At 40.5% G+C, this 21,797-nt stretch overlaps 1 protein-coding gene across 7 annotated transcripts in view; it reads right to left on the bottom strand.

Annotated features, from left to right (window-relative positions):
* The window catches only part of ACACA (acetyl-CoA carboxylase alpha), a 262,916-nt gene that overhangs the window by 122,309 nt on the left and 118,810 nt on the right, over nucleotides 1–21,797 (bottom strand). For 5 of the 7 annotated variants that reach the window (XM_044001690.1, XM_044001692.1, XM_044001696.1 and 2 more), the window contains 4 exons: nucleotides 14,324–14,347; nucleotides 11,478–11,621; nucleotides 9,661–9,757; nucleotides 8,824–8,931 (listed from right to left, as the gene is read on the bottom strand). In XM_044001690.1, the coding sequence (XP_043857625.1) occupies nucleotides 8,824–8,931; nucleotides 9,661–9,757; nucleotides 11,478–11,621; nucleotides 14,324–14,347 (373 nt within the window). The remainder of the gene's footprint in view (nucleotides 1–8,823; nucleotides 8,932–9,660; nucleotides 9,758–11,477; nucleotides 11,622–14,323; nucleotides 14,348–21,797) is intronic. The other 2 variants (XM_044001691.1, XM_044001693.1) reach the window with 1 other exon arrangement.

Here is a 21,797-nt window from a genome sequence, read left to right as displayed (position 1 = left end):
AATAATTTTAATGGCTTCTAAAAAGAGAATTAGAAATGTAATAATGTCTTCCCCAAACAGAACAGTGATGGTTTATTTTTCTGGATTATTTGTGACCTGCCTGGACTATTAGTGTGGATAATTGAGAATTGATGATGAGAAGAAAAAGAAGAAAGGAGAAAGGACCTCTCAGCTTCCTTGTATACCCAGAAACAGAACCGTTCCTTCCAGCACCAATAAAACACTCAGCTAAGGCTAAACCCTTCAAACACAAGCATCAGCAGCTATGTTCATGGCAAGCAAAGAAAATAACTTTAATAACGCCGTGATTTAAAATCAAAATTGTTATTGCTTTTAAAATTCCACAAGTGGCTGACAATAACAGCAGAGCAACAGGACTCTGATTACATTGTAATAATGCGGGTCTCACAGCAAGTCCACAGCTATTACCCGGCGATTAGGCGTCAGCACCTGGAGAAACTCCATTTACACTGACTGCTTCAATCTCCTCCACAAGTCATTTACAAATATATGATCCTAATTTCTATGAGAGAAAAAAAAAAAGACATGCTGGGACTAGAAGATGATTTGGATCAACCTATTTGATAGTTTAATGTGCGTGCATTTTTTAAAAAACTTTTTTCCCCTAAAGTGCCTAGAGCACGATCACACAAATGAAAACAAAACTAGTTTTCATTTTCAGCTTTTTTATGGTGGTTTCTTTAAAAACAAAAGAGAGAAAGAGAAAGAATCCAGCATGCCTGGACAAACCCAACTTTAGAGGCAACCAGTCCTGGCCAAATTGTTACTTTTGTCTCCAGGCCAGAATTCTTTGGAAATCAGGGGTCTAGCTGCTGGCTCTGCTACTGGCTCCTAAGAGAAGTTGGGGTAAATGACTTGAATTGCCTGTGCCTGGGCTTACTGATCTGTTAAAGTGGGAACATAAGTCTTGTACTCTTTCCGGGATATGAGAATTTTTAAAAAGATACCACCCATGAAATTGATAACCAAGAAGATGCAGTGGGCCTCAATCTACTCAATTACCACCATACAAAAAATGGTCATCTCCTTGACCTTGACCTCACCCATGTGCTTCAACTTTTCTGTTCATGAACTACAAAATTCCTTTGTCTAATTATAATCATATATTATTGTACCTTCTCCTAGTCCTTAGCAGCTCCAACCCCATTCTTTGACCTTCAGTTCTTGCTCAATCCTAAGGGCTGCTTTCACCTCCCTTCCCTATACTAAACCTCTGATGAATCAGTTCAACTACAGTTAAAACCTATCAGGTTTTATGCTACCACAAGTAACACCTTGCAATTGTAACCTGTCATCCACTTAGGATACTGAATGAAGTTGGAGAAAATCATAGAACTGTCTTCAACGGGTCCACTACAGATTTTTGCTACATAATCTCAACTGGGATCTCACTGCAGCAACGAAAACATTCTATCTACGTCTAATTGTTTTATTATCCCACTTTCCATGTTGGCTATTCCAAAACTTCCCATCTGTCTTAAAGATTCCAACCATACCTTCTCCATTCACCTTTTTGAGGGAGGGTCATGCCTCACAGACTTCACCAAAATAATTGTTGTCTACTTATCAAAAGCTCCCTGTTCTCCCCATCTCATCTAAACACTTAGACACCTTCTCCTGTCTCCTCCACTCCATGTGTCAAAAGAAAAGGTGATCTTTTTCCTTGCTAAAGGATTAAGAGTGCTTTTTTATGAAGGAATATGATGCTTAGTAAAAGAATCTCTGAATCCAAGAGCATGGACATTTTAGCCATTCTATTTGCATAATTCCAAACTGCTTTCCAGACTGGGTATGATAAGTCACAGCTTCAGCAACAAAGTGGCATGCATGCATTCCCACAATTCCTCCAACCCTAACTATTCCTATCTTTTGTCATCTTTGCATTTGCAGGGTGCCCATCATTCACTTCTAAACCTTTTGCAATCTAGCTTTCCACCTCATAATTCAACTGAAATTGGTCTCTCCAAAGACACAAATGATTTCTGAATTGCCAAATCTAATGGCCTTTTCATTCTTGACCTAACAGTCTTTGACATCTCTGACTGCCCTCTCTCCTCCTCGGTATTCTCTCCTCTGAGTTTTTGTGACTGCTCTCTCCTCATTTTATTTGCCAGAGTGCTCCTTCTTAGTCTCCTTGGCTGGCTGTTCAACCATATCAGGCCTACTAACTCTGGATGTTTCTCAAAGGCTCTGACCTGGCTCCCTTTCTCTTTTCCTTTTATGCTATCTTGCTTAGTGATCTCCAACTCTCATCTTTATGCAGGTGACTGCCAGATCTACATATCCAGACTTAATCTCTATTCTAAGAGCCAGGTCCTGTTCTACTGCCTCTTAGCTACCAGAAACTAAATGGCCTCTAGGCCTCTCAAACCCAAAACAGAACACATTCTTTTCTCCCCCAAATCTTCCCCCCTTCTCAATATTCCTATTACTTCCAGGGGTAATACCATCCTCTACTCCCTACCAGCATTCACTCAATATATCTAATCTGTTGTCAGATCCTGTAGTTTTCACCTTCACCTTATCTCTAACATACACTCGGGGCGGCTGGGTGGCACAGTGGATAAAGCACTGGCCCTGGATTTAGGGAGATCCAAGTTCAAATCTGACCTCAGGAAGGACACTAGCTTGTGTGACCCTAGTCAAGTCACTTAACCCCAAATGCCTCAAACAACAGGGGCCATCTCCAGTTGTCTCACCACTGGACCCAGATGGCTCTGGAGGAGAGAATGAGGTTGGTGACTTTGCATAGCCCTCTCTCACTTAAATACAATTTAGTGCAAGTCATGACATCACCCTGATGTCATGGTCCTCTTCTAGAACGAAGGACAAACAACTCCCCTCACCTCTGACCTAGACTACTGCTAATAGTCTTCCAATTGGTCCCTCCTCAAGTTTCTCCTCACTCCAATCTATCTTTCTTTTTTTAAAAAATAAAAGTATTTTATTATTTTCCACTTACATGTAGATAGTTTTCAACATTTGTTTTTATATTTCCAATTTCAACATTTTCTCCCTCCCTCCCCCCCCCCAGACAGCAGGTAATATGATATAGGTTATATATGTATAATAACATTAAACCTATTTCTGCATTAGTCGTGTTTTAAGAGAAGAATCAGAGCAAAAAGGAAAAACCTCAAAAAAGAAAAACAACAGCACCAAAACCAAAAGAAATAGTACAGTCCAATCAGCATCCATATTCCACAGGTTGCGTTTTTGTTTTTTTTTTCTGGATTTGGAGAGTCTTTTCCATCAGGAGTCCTTTGGCACGTTCTCGTACCGGTGTATTGGTACTCCAATTCATCCTTCTCTCAATTAAGAAAATGAGGGCACAAGTCTGACCATGTTGCCCTAGCCCCTCTCCCCAATCAATTCCAGTGGATTCCCATTACCTCCACGATCACACATAAAATGCTCCATTTAGCCTTTAAAGTACCTCCTTTCTACCTTTCCAGTCTTCTTTTTTCCCCCAGTCTTCTTTACTTGCCCTCCACAACAGTTTTCTTACCGTTTCCCCAACACTACATCTTCAACATCACTGGCTGTCTCCCCATTCCTGAAAGACTTTGCTCCTTCATTTCTGACCCCTAGCTTCCCTGACTCCACCCAATTCCCATGTATTGCTGGAGGCCATCCCCAGGCCTGCCCAGCTCCTCCCACCCATTCCCCCCCCCCCCCAAACCTGCCACTAGTCCTCTCCTGGAGAGAGTCTATCATTGGCTTTCTTTGTTTCCACAGCTCTTAGCACTGAGCTCGGGGAATACTAAATGCTTAATAAATGCTGGTTGACTGACTGGAGAGAAATCAGTGCCAGTCAGGATGACCCAGGCTCAAGTCCCTTAACCTCTCAGTGTCCCAGGCAACTCTCAAAGTCATAGAAAATGTTGCTCTATATTGGGACAAAGGGTTTCTCATGGGGAATTTCCTAAAATGAATAAATCACAGACCACAAAATCTATGAAAGGACTTTCAGCTTTTGCTTGAACAGGTGTAGGTATGCAGTATTAGTTATACGAAAAGATCAAACCCAGCATATGTGTTTTCTCCGGGCTTGCTTCAATGCCTGATATAATAAGAAGTACGGAGGCACTCAGGATATTAACCTAAACCTTTGTTTCCTCATCCATAAAACGAGAAAAATATATCTGCCCTAACTACCTCAGGGCTACTGTGAGGCTCAAATAAAGTAAGTCTTTTAGAAACTTGAAGTTGCTTTTCAAAATTGTGGTAATGGTGACTTGTTAATGGGAGCAGGGCTTTAAATGGTACCACATCCATGGATCTCAGTGCTCCAATGCCACAACATAAACCCAAAGTAGCAATAAGAAATGACACCCATCATCTGAGTAGGAGGTTAATGCAAAAACATAGATTTGGGATTTGGTTATGGAACCAAACACAAGTAATTATTATCTCAAATGCCAAGATGTGACTTTCATAACTTCTAAGATAAAAAGGTATAGGCCCAGCTCTTAAGATGATCAATGCAGAAATATGTTTAATGGGATTGTACATATATAACCTACATCAGATTGCTTTCTGTTTTGGGGATGGTGGAGGGAAGGCACGGAGGGAGAAAAATTTGGAACTCAAAATCTTATGAAGAGAGATGATCCTTCTGCCACCTATCTCAAGTGAATTTTCCACTGCTGTCACCTTAGTCACAAAAGGGGTTGAGTGAGTTGTTGTTTTGTTTTGGGGGGAAGACCTCCACCAGTGAACTACATTCCAGGGTTCAAAGGCTTTTCTTCACTTTTTTTTTTTGGGGGGGGGGGAGTGAGGCAATTGAGATTAAGTGACTTGCCCAGGGTCACACAGCTAGTAAGTGTCAAGTGACTGAAGCCAGATTTGAACTCAGGTCCTCCTGAATCCAGGGCTGGTGCTTTATCCACTGTGCCTTTCTTCATTTTTCTTCCTTTTCTGGGCTTCTCCATAACCCTACTCTGCCCACTTTAATCCAGGATATACCATCAATTCAAAGATAAACTAATTTTTACTAAAATGTGAAAGATTTATGGGGTACACAATCTGCACAGAAGGGGGCAGCTAGGTGGCGCAGTGGATAAAGCACCAGCCCTGGATTCAGGAGGACCTGAGTTCAAATTCGGCCTCAGACACTTGACACTAGCTGTGTAACCTTGGGCAAGTCACTTAACCCTCACTGCACCACAAAAATAAACAAAAAACAAAATCTGCACAGCTGAGGTACATCACAGGCCTCATTTAAATATTTGGCTCAGCCTCCATTCTTCCCTGGAACAATCAGTAGGTAAATCTTTATTAAGTATCCACAAAGTATAAGACATGGTATTGTTCTCTACTGAATGGTATGGACTCTTACTTCTAGCACTCACTTGATGATACTCATTTAGCAATTACCATAGTGTAGTAATGTTGTTTTTGTATATGCATGTCCTAACACCATCTTGGGGATGGGTACTATGTCACATGCCTTGTTTTGTTTTGTTTTTCATTTTTAAACAGATTCAGGAATGTATTCATTGAAGTCCAGTATTTTCTTTCCTAGTGTTTTACAAACTGTAGGCTCACCAAACCAGCTGCTAGAAGACCTGGGTTACAGTCTTGCCTTCTCTATTTACTAATCGTGAGCATAATGGTAGGAGAGTTTCTGAACTTATTGAGCTTTAGATATCTTCATCTGTAAAACATGAATAACAGCAATTCAAACTATATAAAAGTGATCATAAGATCACAGACTTGGAGCTGGAAGAGCCTCTAAAGGTCATCTAATCTGACCCTTCCTCCATCCCGCAATTTTGCAGGTTAAAAATTGAGACCCAGACCGGGTAAATGGTTTATCCAAGGTCAGACAGTGACCAACACAAGCAGAATTTGAACCCAGGCTGTCTGACCTGAGTCAGTGCTCCAACTACCACATCATGGCTATGAGGTGTAAATGAAAGAATTCGTTTGGATGTTTTCCCTCTATAAATTACATGGAACTATATGAATACAGCAGCAAAATGGTACAGAGACCAAAGAGCCAACCTTGAAATCAGGGAGCCGTGGGTTCAGATGTAACCTTGGATATATTCTGGCTGCAGAGCTGGCAGTCAAAGGAGGGGGCTGTCTTAGCCAATTTCCAGATCAAAAGCTCTGAGGCTCTGAGGCTCTGAGCCTCAGGCCGTGACCCAGGCAACACTAGCAGGATCATTAATCCCCACTGTCAAAGATTTTCCTCACCAGGACTTCCTTTTCACCAATGAAGCCACAAAACCAATACAAAACTGCACATATGGCATTATCATCAATGAAACATTTGTGGACTGACCAGGGGCAGGGAGAAAAACATGGTCAAGAGGAAGAAGAACTAAAGCTTGAGCCAGGGGATCTGTAGTGGGTGATGGTCATGTAAGTGACCAGCTGCATGAAACTACAGGCAAGTCATTTAGTCTTTGTGAACCTCAGTTTCTATATCTGTAAAATGAGGAAGGGGATTAGGGTGGTCTTTGAGGCCCCTTCCACCTCTAAAATTCTACTGTCTGATGGGGATCCAGAGTTGGACAAGAATTTCCAGGCTGAGTTATCAGGGAAGTATTCATTGATGGGGAGAGGTATAGGTTAAAACTTGAAAAAGAGGTAGGATTTGGGTTGGAAAAGATGGGATAAAGCACTGCATATAAAGGGAACAGTATGAACAAATGCAAGGGAGCAAGAAATCCTAATACATGTTTGAAGCAAAATGCAGTTTGGTTGGAGTGGTGATTTATACTACATTGCCACAAAGGGTTTCCCATGGGGATGTAAGTTAATACTGAAAGAGTATGTCATGGTCAGATATACCTTAAATGTCAAGTGAATGATTTTAGACTCTATCCTTTTGGCAACGGCGCTCTTCCAAGTTTTTGATCAGGGAAATGGCAATATGGAAGTGTTATCTAGTAAGATTACTCTTGTGGTACTGTACAGGAAAGGGAGACAGATTAATGGCAGGAAGACGCAGCTGTTATCTAGGCATGTGGCACAACCTAAGGTTGTGGAAAAGGAAGAAAAATATGAATACGAGAGACACCTAGTGACTAAATATTAGTGGAATAAGGAGGGATAAAAGATGACTGGAAATGTGTAAGCCTACACACAAAAAGGAAAAGGATTATAACCAGAAACATATATGGGAGTTGAGAGGACGATTTCAGTTTAAAATAAGGTTGAGTTCATGCTGCTACATACAAGTGAAAATGCACTTGTTAAATGACATTATAGAACAAAAATTTGAGAGTAAGGTCAGGATTATACACTGTGATTCAGAAGTCAAGCACAATGAAGTAGAGAGTTAGTGCCAGCAGTATCTGTCCCAACAACATTCAAAATTTAAAGATATAAATTTTGGAACAGCCCAAAATACAAAATTCATTCTGTGCAAAAAGTAGAGTTTTTAGCCTCAGGCTCAAGGACACATCCAAAACTTATAAGTAACTCAACTAGCTTATCAAGAAGCCACAAAAATTTTTCTTTTCCAGGAAATGATAAAAGTCTCCAGACTCCTTCACTAACTTTGTGGCCCACATTCCTGGGGTGTGCTCAAACAGTTCTACAAGAGAATCAATAGGCTAAAATAGGAGATGATGCCAAGTTCTTATTCCTAAGAATTTTTTTCTTAGATGGTGAGTCCATTATTCAAAGAGGTAAATTAAAAGGAAAGTTAATTCATTTATTAGTTCTACAGGTACCAAGGGAAAAAATTTCCTTCTAGAATTTAGATACAACCTATCATATTTCTGCTATTTTCATTCTGAACTGAATGTGATGCAATATTTCAATATTTGAATAATTCAGTTTCCACTAGAGTTCTTCTCCAATGACTCATCATGACATGAAAAGGGACTCTGGGTTCTCAAAGGCCATGTCAGCCCAGTGCAATCAGGGGCCAATTGCACATTGAGTTCAAAGGCTTCAAGGAGAGACCTGGCCACAAACTATATGATTACTACTCAAGGATCAGCTTATTTAAGTTCAAGGAGACTTTTCACCAAGGTGGCCCCAACAACTCATGAAGATAATACATTAAAGTAAAGAAGGGTTGTAATGTGCACTAGTAGAGGAATTGGCCATAACAACAAAATCACACATCCTTATAATATAGAGTACTGAAATCTTCCCAAAGCTGTCACTGGAAAGAGGGTTAGATGTGTTCTTTTTTACTTCAGGGGGTAGAAGTCAGACTTGTGGGTAGAAGCAGGATAGCACAGTGGCTCTGATATCATAAGATCTGAGCTCAAATCCTACCTCGGATGCCTACCGCCTGTATCATCTTGGGCAAGTCCCTTAACACCCTATGTCTCAGTTTTCTCACCTGTAATATGAAGGGGTTGAACAAGAAAGTCTCTGAGGGCCCTTCCAGTTATACAGCTTTAATCTTCTGTTTCTGGGAGGTGAAATTTAGCTCAATGTAAAAAAGAATCTTTTAGCAATTAGCACTGTCCCAAATTAGCCTTGTTCAGACCTTGTCTCAAACTTGTTCAGAAGATAGAGAGTCCTCTGCCCCTGGAGGTTTCAAGTAGAACCTGGATAATCATTTTTTGGAAAATTCTATAATTGGGATTGAAGCTTCTAGTACAAGATGCATTAGATAACTGCTAAGATCCTTTTCAACTTTATCAACAGAACTCCAATAAAAGGCCAAAGTGTTACAGGCCATTTGTTGGCTTACTAGAGGAAGGCCCTGAGGCAGATCATTCTTAGAAGCAGTAAGATCCAAAAGGCACAGCTATAAACAGCAACAGGTTTCATAGGAAGACAGCAGGGAAAGAGCCCCCAAAGACCATCCAACCAAGGACTCACATTTTGCTGAGTAAAATCTCTAAACATGGCTGCTAGTCTATCATCTTCAATGTCACAGTCAGTCTTGATGGCCACATTCAGGATGTGAATTGGTTCGTCCCTGGCAGCCTGTAATCCAAGCACACACACCAACAAGAAGTTATATGGCTGAACACCTGAGCATTGGGGAAGGAGTGACTCGACAAAATTCCAGTGTACAGAGGCAAGGGTACTTTAGTCTTCCCCATCAGGCAGCTGGCAAACAGATGTAAATGGCCACATAACTATATCTAGGCAAGGATGAAAACTGATTGATACAATGAAGGCACTGGGCAAAAGAAATGAAAAATCCTAGGTTATGCCTTAAATTTTTTCATCTATAAAATGGGACTCCAGTGAATTGCTATACTCTCTCTTTGCTGAAGGACACTGAGGAGAAAAGGAAATCTTCAGAGTAAGTTCTTTTCCACAAACTATCTATTGAATACCGGGAATTTCTAGTCATAGAAAAAACTAATAGAGAAAAATGGGCTGAAGCAATTAGTCTGCTGAAAAAGAGAAAGGGAAAGAACAGAGGGGGGGAAAATTAGAAACTAAAAGTCTATCTTTCCTCCAATCCAGAGTATGGCATTCTAACATTTGATAACAATGGAGAGAATGCAAACCCAGGGTTTTTCAGACATACACAGAGGCAGTAAGGATACATACAACTGTGTCTCTTCTGCCGCCCCTATTTCAAGTTTAAAAAGAATCCTCATCATGTTCCAAAGCCAGGATGATAGTCAAACTGCTACTATATATCATACAAACTCTGTGTCAGGGGCAAGAAACCTACCTTCCCAAGGGAAGGCACCATACCTTATCTTCATCATACAGTGAAGTGTGGCCCGCCTCAGGGAATGTAGGGCTTTGGGGTGGGGAATCACAGAAGCAGCCCATTACTTCATCAAAAATTCTGAAATACACCAAAGAAATACCCACCATAAGAACCTGATCTCAGGCCACCTGCAGGGGCAGCAAACTAGCCCTGCCAAGCCCAGTTCTGCCAAGAAAGAATCATCTCTAACCCTAGCCTCAAAAGCCAGCTGCAAAGAGTCACCAAACAGTGAATAAAGGTGACATATAAAATTTCACCGAGTGGTAGAAATTAGGAGGATGGATTATTTAAACTTTAATAAACCATATATTTTTTTTTCCTCTTAAAAAAAGAATGATCTAAAGCTTTATTTCTTTTCATATGTAAGATACGAGCATTGCTGTCATCATCAGTCTTGAGGTAACAGAAAAGCCCGGGACTGAGGCAGTGACAGACCAGTGTAATTGCCCCTCCCCCTAGGGTAATGCATCAGTATATAGCAAGAGATAGATGCTGAATGCATTTAATCAAAAGATGTATCGTCTCTGGTGGGGCTGCCTCTCGTGTTGTGTTTAATTTCTCCTGACATTTCACTCATCACAGAGCGGACAGCTTCTTCTGCTCCTGGCTCACGAGGAAAAGATGATTTTTTTTGTTTCTTTTCCTCTGACCAGCCTCACAATACAAGTAGAGTCTAGCCTAGCATAGCCAGAGTGAGAATAAAAATAAGTGGAAAGGTAGAGAGAGGTCATAACCCTTTGTGAGAGAACATTCTCCAGAAGTCTCAGGCTTCAAAGTTACTTTAAGGATCTTTGTTCAATTTTTTCCACTGATAAATTTAATCAACTTTACAAAAAAAAATGTAGATACATATTAATGCAGTAACAGAGACAAAACAAAAAACAATATAAACCAGGCCTGACACTTCCTAGGCATGTGGCCTTGGCCAAGTGACTTGACCCACTCTGGCTCTCAGTTTTCCCAACTGCAAAATGGAGATCTTGAAGGTCCCTTCCAGATCTAGATCTAGGATCCTATTATCCTTCTCTGAACCTTAGGATTGCTTCTACCAACAGACTTGGGGAGAAGCTAGGTGGTGCAGTGGATAAAGCACCGGCCCTGGATTCAGGAGTACCTGAGTTCAAATCTGACCTCAGACACTTGACACTTACTAGCTGTGTGACCCTGGGCAAGTCACTTAAACCCCATTGCCCCGCAAAAAAAAACAAACAAATAAAAAAACTAATGTTATCTACCAACAGACTCGTGTGATCAGGATATACCCTTATCATCTAACTGCCCCCTGTGCCTAATTTTGCATTACTTCATATTTGCACTTACGTCACTGTCAGTAATATGTCACTGTCTGTAATATTCCACTGCATTAACCTACCAGTATATCTGGCAATTCTCCAACCACTAGGCATTTTAGTTGGTTTATTATTATTATTATTATTATTTTGGCTAAGATTTATACTGCAACTATATCTTTGTACAAACAGGTTAGTTTTTATTTCCTTATAAATTATTTCTTTAAGATACAGTGCAATCAGAATGATACAGGCATACCTTTCTCCCCATAGCTTCACTGGCATTAGGTTTTATTATCATTGCCATTGTCATGGCTGTGAGTTGGTACTCAAAGTTGTTTTAGTTTACAACTCAATGTTTCCCTACACTTTTATTATTATTTAGTGAACTGTCCAGCCCTATCTCTTGACAATTTTAAGATAGAGTGATCCTTTGAATAAAACTAAAATAGTACTACAAAGGAACCCATTTCTCCCCTAGAAAGACAACAACCTCCAAAGCCTCTTACCTGACAAAATCTTCAAACGTCCGGAAAGAAACCATCCCGCCCATCCTCTGGCATGGTGGAGTGAATGAGTTGTCCAGCAGCACATCGCTGACACTAGCTACGTGAGCCATGCCATAGTGGTTGAGGTTGGAGGAGAAGGACATTCTAAATGGCGATTTAAGCAAGTCCATTAGACGAGGAGGGGAGGGGAGGGTGGTTCTGGGAGAGGGAGAGCAACAACAGAAAGGAGGGGACGGGAGAGTACTCTTAAGTAAGGTCAGGTGGCAGGGCAGATCTGGTTTTTTTTACCCATTCCAGACACTGATGTCTTTATCATATTCACACTAAACCTTTTATTTAAGTTACTCCCCAACACAAATCTGTGTTTCCTCATCCCAGAAATTATCTAATGAAATCTCTCCTGTCAGCTCTAGCAGCACAGCGCATTCATGCTACTAATGGGTTTAGTAGCATACTTGGGGTTAAAAAACCATCCTGCACCTTCCCCCCACCCTCAAAAAAATTCTCTCCTTTAAGAGGGAGAAATCAGCAAGCAAGTGAATTGTTACTATGCAATGCCTAAAGCATTTTTCTCTTGGAACTGTAAGAGATTAAGTGTTCACAGATACATACAAGAACAACTCTAGTTTAAGGCATTTGAAAAGGTTTAGTAAATCATTACAAACAACATTATTTACAGAACTAGCTACTACTGTCTTTAAAAAAAAGAAATAAAAAGAGGTGTGTTTGCTCCTTCAAGGGTTTGATAGATAGCAGTTATTCTTACCCTACTTCTTTTGGGGGGTGGGAGGATTTTATTTTAAAACTGTCAGCACCAAATTGTAAATACCCCTTTTCCTCATTTTAAACAGCCTCATCACAGCACCAATAGCTACAGAGAATCCTCTCTGTAATTTGCTATGACTTACAAAAGTACAGATCATGGGACTCAAAATGCACAAGTAAGCATGCAAATCAGTTGAACAGAGAAGCCTGAAGGGAACTGAGCCAATGTGTACATTTTGAAAGTACACTGGATACATATATTCCATGATACACCTCAGCAGCAGCTGATAAACAAACAATAGAAAGTATTTCCAAATGTAGAGAAGGCTCTGGGAAGGGGCTCAACCTCTGAGATGCCATCAGAACTATATTTAATGTAAGCTCTGAGCAAACCTTCTGAACCAGAGCTAAGTGGCTATAGGGCAATACAATGACACTGTAACTTTGGGGTGCAAATGGAAAGTTCTCCTTGAAGTGTATCACCTGCAGTGCGGCAAGGGGAGGAAAAGGAGACAGACTGCAATGTGGACTTTTGGTGCATGCTGCACACTGTTGCAAATCATCATCATAAAAGGTAATGGAATTCTTTATAGGAAGGGAGTGCTGTTCACACAGACTGTACAGACTGACACTCCAGGTTTTTATTCCTTTGGCAAATGAGGACTATGAAAAAGGTGCTTCATCTTTTGTCAGTATCAGGGAGTAGAAAAGCTGGGGGTGGAGGGAATACCACTGATACTATGAAACATATAAATGTAGCTCACATCAAGCCCTAAAAATGTGTCTACTCAACACTGAAATCCATTTTTAATAAGAACGCCGAAAAATTCAACTTCTTAGTGTCAGCTTCCTTTTCTCCAGCATCGCTTGGTGTATCCAATAAAGGGCCAAGTTCATGAGGCCTTAAGAGTCTCTTTTCTACCAACATGTCATTAGACATGAAAGGAATAAAAGTTAAAGATGGATTTAGAGGAATTACCCTCTGAAGAGGCTAAGCCTGCTTAGCAAACAAAGGGTTAAAGATTCCTTCAACTTAAAGAACACCAGGCAAGATAAACCTCTGAGCTACCTCCTCTATCACTATACTAGCCACAGTGGCAAGATGCAGGTAGTACTGGACTGCCCTAACTCCCCAGAAGAAACAAACAAGGAAAACCAACAAAAGGTTTTCTGCATTCTCCGAAAGTCAATTCTAAAAGATATTCTGATCACTTGATAATTTTTTTTTAGGGGATAGAGGGGTTAAGGAGAATTAGGTATAACAGTAAAAAGTTGCAATAAAACATGTCTACATTTATTTGCATACAAATATGATGGTGTACAGAAATCTGGCTAGTTACTATCTTGGCCCATGTCATTGGGTAGATCAGATTTCAGCAGGAATCAACAACCTCTCCAGTTTCTATCATGGAGTCACACGTTTATTTAAGGAGGAGGAGAAGGCAGCAGACAAACTAGTATTGTATTCTAATTATATTAGTTTATCATATCTTCAGAAAATTACTTATCTTAAACATCCTTCTCCAGCTTTAATTAAATTATAAAACAATGAACCTAAATAAATATCAATGTCATTAAAAGCATGGTATTTTTATTTTAATTTTAAGGAAATCTCACAATCTGATGAAACATGAGATCTACTATTTCTGAATTTGCATTTGTCCAACAGGAGGAGCATAGGGAGATGAAAACAATGACAAGTCCTTTACAAGGACAGGAATAGCTTTGGAGGTTCTCCTCCCCAAACCCTTCAACTCCCTGCCACAGGGCTCAGCAAAAGAGGAAGTTCCCAGCAAACCTATGTATCAGGACACTGTATCTAACTGTACACTCCCTGTCAAATGCCATTGAGGAGTTTTTCCAGACAGGCTGTTCATTTAAGTACTTTTAAGCAGCTGCAAGAAAAGCTGAACACATGTTTTCCAAACAGGGAGAATTATCATTTAGTGTGTCCAAAGGGGAGATCAGGATTTCCTGGGGAAGGCAAACATATTAGCATGTCAAGTTATTGCTTCCTCATTTCACTAATTCTAAGTTATAAAAAGCACTTTTAATTGGAAAAGAAACTAAACATACGGTACCTGTTTAGCGTGGGGATGTTCCCTCTGTAATTAAACAACCACAGTTAGTTACTCATAGGTTAGTGAAAGCCATAATTAAAGAATTGTCAGAGCAGACACAGACCAGTAGCAAAGAGCTCCTGTTTGGCAGCTCTGGTATTCATCATTAATTAAGTGATCATTACCCCTCAATCTCCAGAGTGCGTCCAAAGATGCAAGCCTCCTAACCTAGCTTACCACAGAAGCTGTTGGTTTAAAGGGTTACACAGAATGTATTTACTTCCAAAGTTCTATTACACAGAATAATACCATGTGGTAGTGAAGCATGGACTTTTGCAAACTCATTGAAATTATGTGATAGGGTGCACACCAAAAGCTCTTAGTATGTGGATTAGTGCTTGCAAAATAGATGGGACAATGGCTCTAGAAAATCTCCTTTTATTGTTTTACAGAATGAGTAAAGAGTAACAGGGAAGTCCTGGGCAGTTCTCTCTCTCTTTTTGCCTGCTCTTCTAAGCATAGGTAAAGGGCAGACAGGCCATTCTCAAAGGGAAGGAATCCAGGAGTTCAGGTTCCCGATTACCCCTTCTTCCCAAAGTGGTAAAGAAAAACATTGGGAATATAGGATCTTAAAAGAAGCCAAGAGAATATAGGCACATTGACTATATTCTGCAAGTGACTATACAACATTATATAAGTATGGAATATATATATATATTTATTCCATGTGTGTGTGTGTGTGTGTGTGTGTGTGTGTGTATATATATATATATATATATATATATATATATAAATAAAAATATAGAACAGAGGGCAATAATTACATCTTAACTATGAGGAGTCATATTAAGAACAAAAATGTCATAGATCACAAATCTGGTGAATACCAGAATGTTCTCAACATGTGCCAGAACCAAAGTTAAAAGATTAGAACGTGGAGTGGAAATGGAAAAGCCAGGATCTTGCCAAACATAACAATATACAAAACACAACCTCATGCTGGTTATCTTCTCAAATGGATAAAGTGTGTCAGTTTCTCTAGTGTTCAAAAGGCAAAGTGATACTTACCACCCAACTTTTTGGGATGTGGTGAGGGTTGGTTCAGAGATACCTTACCCCTCTAACACTGTCCCATGACAGTGCAAAGGATTCTATTAGCCCTTAATTCATTATTTGAGTTGTCTGGCACACAAAGGGCTTAATGGGCAGAAAGAACATAGTGTGTGATGCTCATATGTGGGTAGGAGGACCGAGGGAAGGAAATGATGCACTTTCTTCGGCAGTGAAAGCAACAGCATAGATTGAGCTGGATATATAAATACAGGCCTGTGACATATCACTGCACACAAGCAGTACAACTGCATTTGATTTGTGGTTAGCAATGCTCTTTGCAGCAAATGTCTAATACAGAGTGAATTCCCAAGACAGCAGGAGTAACTTTTGCTAGAACAAATACCTAAAGAACCCACACTGTTTTGGGATGTGCCCAAACTCCTGGAGCCTCTCTCCTATAGTAATGATTTTTGTCCTAAAAAAAAGGTGCTTGCTTTCAAGTCCATGCCCATATAAACATCCAGGAAAGGGGAGCATGTGGTTCAAAAGTACAGTGGAGAATGGCCCACTAGAGATGCAATGTCAGAGAGTGAATAAAAAAATACAGGTAAACCATCCTTTGACAAAGCAAAAAAGGGTACAGAGAAGTAATAACACAGCCAGAGCTCAGAATAGGAGAAGAGGCGTCCCACAACCAAAGCAGCTCCCTGGCTTGATTCATCCAGGCTTTTGCAGTTTAGAACATGGTGCAATCTATTCTAATTGTACCACTCTATTCGACCCTTTGAGGTCTCACTCGACTTTGGGGTCTCACTGCTTTTGCATCCTATACAGCCAGTCACTCTAAATCTCTTTAAGATGAGGGCAGAGTATCTACTACAGCAAAGACTAAAATGAAAACAAAATATAAAACCACCTTCAGGAACAACTCTCCCTTTCTTGTAGGGTTTCCCAGACTGCCTTGTTTTAGGATTTTTGCCATCTGCACTACATGGGGCAAAATATATAAGCTCTAGCATCTCTAATTTTGAAAGTGACAGTCCCAAATTATGTAGCCATTTTAGTGCCTATCTCTCCTCTTTTGTAGGACACAGATTTCAGGGGACAGAGAAAAAGGAAAAGTGTTTTCTGAACTATGCCTCTCTTGAGAACTCTATTCTTTGGTATGTTGAAAAGGGGCATTCTATGAGATATTTTATTTTTTCCGTTACATGTAAAGATAGTTCTCAACTTTTGTTTATACATGCTTTACAATTTCAGATTTTTCTCCCTCCCTCCCCTCCCTCCCCCCTCCCCTAGACAGCAGGTAATCTGATATAGGTTATATCTATATATCTCTATACATATACATATAGATATATATATACACACACATATATATACACATAATAACATTAATCCTGTTACAAGAGAAAGAATCAGAGCAGTGATGAAAAGGGGCATTCTAATCAACAGAAGAATATTTAACAGAAAAAACAGTCAACTGGGTATTATGATGGTACAGTAGAAAACCAGGTTTTTTTGGCCTGTACAAAATAATAAGCAACAAAAAGAGGGTTGCAGGTAAGTCAAATGTACTTTTGTGCAGCTGAAATCAAGAGACTGTCATCTACACAGAACATCATCCTGCGTAAAGAGCCCAAAGAGGTCATCTGTGAGCAGACAATCAAGACTATGGTCAAATACACAAGTGAGATATAAATTCCCTCCTCGCAGCACGTGAGGGTCAGTGCTTAGACTTTGAGGAGTACTTTCCTCCTGGTTATTCCTCAAGCCATGATGTTGGGATCAATGCTGCAATCCCTGACCACCCACCCAATAACCCCCCTTTTTACAGAAGGAGTAACTGAGAACATCAAAGAGGATACAGAGGCTAATAGTATCAAAACCTTTGGATCTGGAGTTTTCTGGCTTTTCAATGCCTACGGATAGCAATCCCATGCTGACACAGACCTCAAAGAAGGACAATAGAGATGTTTGAATTTTCTCTTTGATTTTATTGATCTGCCTGCCTTGAGTAGTTGGAGAAGAGATTCTGCTTCAACATGCACACAAACCCTGAGATGCTGCCTGCTAGCTAAACTTTCTGAATTTAAGAAACACTGTCTTTTTAGGGAGTTGCAAGTTCTCTGAGCATTTTTCCCTTCCTTCCAGCTAGACTGAATTTTTCCAGGTTCCATTTAGAACCACATAAATCTTATAAATCAGGGACAGCTAGGTGGGCGCAGTGGATAAAGCACCAGTCCCGGATTCAGGAGGACCCGAGTTCAAATCCGGCCTCAGACACTTGACACTTACTAGCTGTGTGACCCTGGGCAAGTCACTTAATCCCAATTGCCTCACCCCCCCCAAAATTAAATAAATGAATCATATTAAAATACTCCTACAACTTTCTCCTAACTTAAAAAAGTTTCTCGATGAAAATGGTGGAGCATGCAAACAAGCACTAGTTAAATCAAGCTTAAATTCAGAGCCAGTGTGGAGCAAGTCTTCTGAGATCAGGCAGCAAAGCAGAATCAGAAGAGGTCAGCTGAATAACCACTAACAGCAATACTGAAGGAGAAGCAATTCTGACTGGCTGTGATCAGTGGTGGTCTCCTTGTGTTCCTACATTTCTGTAGGAAAATACCAACCAAGGGACCATATAAAAGCCATTTGGACAGTATGTTCCTGTTTTTTTCTCTCTCCCAACCCTGAATCCACTGCTAAGTTCCATTTTGGAAAGAAATCATCATTGCTCTGTCTGGTTGCCACCCTTTCAAAGCCTGTCTTTGCTCTGCTAGAAGATCCTGCCCTTTCTGAAGCAAACAAGCCAACAGGGCTACAACATAATTCTGCTGCCTGCTGTCTAATTAGCCACAAACCCACAGCATGAAACTACAGGGATTTACAGGTGTCCTGGATTCTGCTTCTTTCTTCCCTCCTGGAATGAGCTAGTCTTCCTCAATAAGGAGGGACCTTGTGCTACCTAATGATAGATTGGAGAGTTCTACACCAAACTCTCCAATCCTGCAAGTCTATTGTGCCAAAATAACACAGCAGAGGCCAGAAGTTGAGTGACTGATCCCAGAGGGCACTTGGGTAAGCACTTAAGCCTGCTGAGAAGCTTTCCTTCCACCAGATGCCTGCATCTCATCAATAGACTACTGTGCATGGATGAGGCGAGCACTGCAGGACTTATTTATGTACAGCCCCTTCAGCCTACAAGCAAATGCAACCCATCGTTATGAAGTACTACAAGTTAGCTGGACCTAAAGTCTCTTAATACAATCCAAGGAAGGGTGAAGCCTCCGGGAAAACAAAAATTATCCAGTCTCTTAAAAACGGCAGTGGACTGCCTGATGTTAGTCACATTGTAGAGGTTTGGTCTCTAACCTTCCACATATATATAAAGGTTTCCAAGATCACCTACAGACAGCAGAGCAATGATACAAATCCCAAACCCAAAAGCCTGACCCCTGTCATGGGCCAAGGGCAGAGGGGGAGCTGACCTCTTCTGGAGGGAAAAGGTGAGAAAAGCAAAGTTGAATTAAAGCATTAGAAAAGACTATAAAAACCTGCGGTGTACCTCAAAACCTACTTCACTAGACCATGGATTTCCACCCACAAAAGCATATGGTAGAAACCAACACCCAGGATTCCTCCACCAGGAAATACAAATAGAAACACACAGTGGAATACATCTCAATCTCCTATGCCAGTTCTGAGGCTTCCTCCCTAACACAGATTAAGAGGCAGAAATACACAGGAATAACACAGCTAGACGTTTGGCAATGTTCATTGCAGGGCAATTTTGGTCTCTGACACTTAACAATCCAAGTCTTTACGATGTACTACACACAGGGCTGCATGCATATCAGTAGTAAATGCATGTAATAAAGTACTCTATACCTAGAATCACCTAAAGACAGCCACACATGTGTGTATTAGAGAAAGTACAACCTACTGACTAAATGATAATTTGCTTTTTCCAGGGTATTTTTAAGATAACCAATATATCCAAAGCTAAGGATGTACCTGAGTTTCAAGATTAAATGAATTGGGGAAAACAAAGACATTCAGAACCATCTTTCTGTGTATAAAGTTGGTAAATCACCAAAACCAGTGAGTAACAAACCTCAGTAGTGCTAGAATACACACACACACACACACACACACACACACACACACACACACACACCCTCCCTCCCTCTCTTTGATACTCCTAAATCATAGAGGAAGGGAAGAATCAATTCTTAACACTCATCATCGAGAAATGGTGAAGGGAACAGACCAAGCTCTGGGATTAATCAATGTAAAATACTGGTTGAACTCACTAAAGAGCTGGGCTGATGAAATCTTAGACAAGACGAATTTGGTCTTGAAAGACTGGGCAATAGCAAAATGCTCTCATCGTGCAGAGCAGCTGCTCTAGTAACATATGCACCCAAAAGGGGATGTATAGATGGCAAAATGGCACCAAGTGTTTATAGATCATCACACAAAATAATTTCTAAAAACTATGCAACAACCCTCTACCAGCTCAGCTCACTACAACTATTCTACACTGAGAATAGTGCAATTCCACTTTCTAATTTGAGAACAAGGGGCAGTTCTGCCTCCAGGTGGCACTGGAATTGTCACCAAAAGAAGGAGGAAGTTAGGAGTTTCTCTCCTTGTCAAGTTGATTTTTCATGGGGGGAATGGGGTAGGGTGGGAGGTGGCACATCTATTCCTGTTTTCCTGAGTAGAACTCAGAGGACTGGGAATGGAGTAGGCATTAATAACAACATCCATTTATTTCTGTGGAGATCAAAAACAAGCATCTGATTATTGTAAGTACAAGTCTAAATGTTTAAGTTTTTTGTTTTGGGGTGTGTGTGTGTTTTTAAGTAGAACTTAGGGCAGCTAGGTGGCGCAGTAGATAAAGCACAGGCCCTGGATTCAGGAGAACCTGAGTTCAAATCTGACCCCATACACTTGACACTTACTAGCTATGTGACCCTGGGCAAGTCACTTAACCCTCATTACCCCCCCACACACACACACACAGAAAGTAGAACTTAGATTATGAACCAGAAAAAAAAATACTAGATCTCTTAAAGTTAGCTAGCTACGTTAGCACAGTGCTTCACACATATAAACACTTAATAAATGGTTATTGATTTAAAGTTCAATTTCTAACAAGTTTTTAAAAATTTGTATGAACAAAATTAGAAAATTTAGAATGATTGTCTTACCAAACCATACTTTCAAATTTAACATACCAACTATTTTACAAGCAGAATAAGGCACTGTCCCTGCTTCCCCATACTCCTTCCTCATCCCCACCAAAAATAAAAAGAAAGAAAAAATTTTCCCACAGCTTCAGTATATCTAGCAGTTCTATTCCTCTCTATTCCTGAACCATCATTTCAGATATGATGTTAAAGCAAAATACACACAATTTAAACAAACATATTCATGTGTGTGTGCACATGCTATGTGTGTGCATGCATGCACATGTGTATGTGCGCACCCACACCACTAAGAAAGGACTACAAGGCATTACAACCATGAAGACTCAGCTAATGTTACAAACTATGTCAATGCAGGCTGCTTAGCACCAGGAAAAACTGGTTTCAATTTCAAAACCATAACTAGACTAACCAAGACCCCCAAGCTGGCTTCATAAGGCTGGGGAGTGAACAATTTGAATACAGTGGTTCTTGTCTGAAAAGAAGCAGGATCTTTCATTTTTCAATTGGACATCCTAAATAAAAGGTTAGAACAGGGAACTCAGAGAAAGGTATGAGGACAGACTGGGGTGGGGGGTGGGAAGAATCAGAAGCATCCCTGGAACCCCTGGAACCATGGGAATAAGTGTCCACAAATCACTACTCAACAGAAGCTGGAGTAGAGGCCAAGAAGAAAAATAGAATGTATTGAGAATTACAAAAGAACATTAAGTATAGCAAGCAGCTCTATACAATTATTCAAGGAATGCAGGAAACAGAAAGCAGAGCCCCTGTGTGCCATGAGGAGTCTGCCCCTCACTGAAGGACAACCATTCGCTTCTAGAAAATGAGATTCTGAAATCCATAGAGGCAAAAATGTACCAGGAGATGCTGGCTAAATCAGGGATGTATGCCTTTCTCTCCCAGAAATAAGGTCTTTTTGAAGCAAAGAAGTAAAAGGATCTTTGGAGACAAAGAGGGGAAGCTGTGCTTTGCTGAGGCTGCTCACACTCCCTTCTGCCTGGGGCTGGAGCAACAGTGGCATCCAGTGGCCACACAGGCTCAACACAGATGTCTTTGTCTCTCAGAAGAGGCTCCATTGCTCTAGGTGAAGTGGTGATTCAAAATAAAACCATTTCAGTTGTCTGCAGCTAGGGAACCCAAAGAAAAGAGACTGCCATACAAAAGGGAAGAACTAAAGGCTATAAAGTAGAAGAAATGACAGAGGCAGGGTAAAGACTGGCCAA

The sequence above is a fragment of the Dromiciops gliroides genome, chromosome 4 (genome assembly GCF_019393635.1).
Source record: "Dromiciops gliroides isolate mDroGli1 chromosome 4, mDroGli1.pri, whole genome shotgun sequence".
NCBI lineage: Eukaryota > Metazoa > Chordata > Mammalia > Microbiotheria > Microbiotheriidae > Dromiciops > Dromiciops gliroides.
This window is presented reverse-complemented; position numbering and strand designations above follow the sequence as displayed.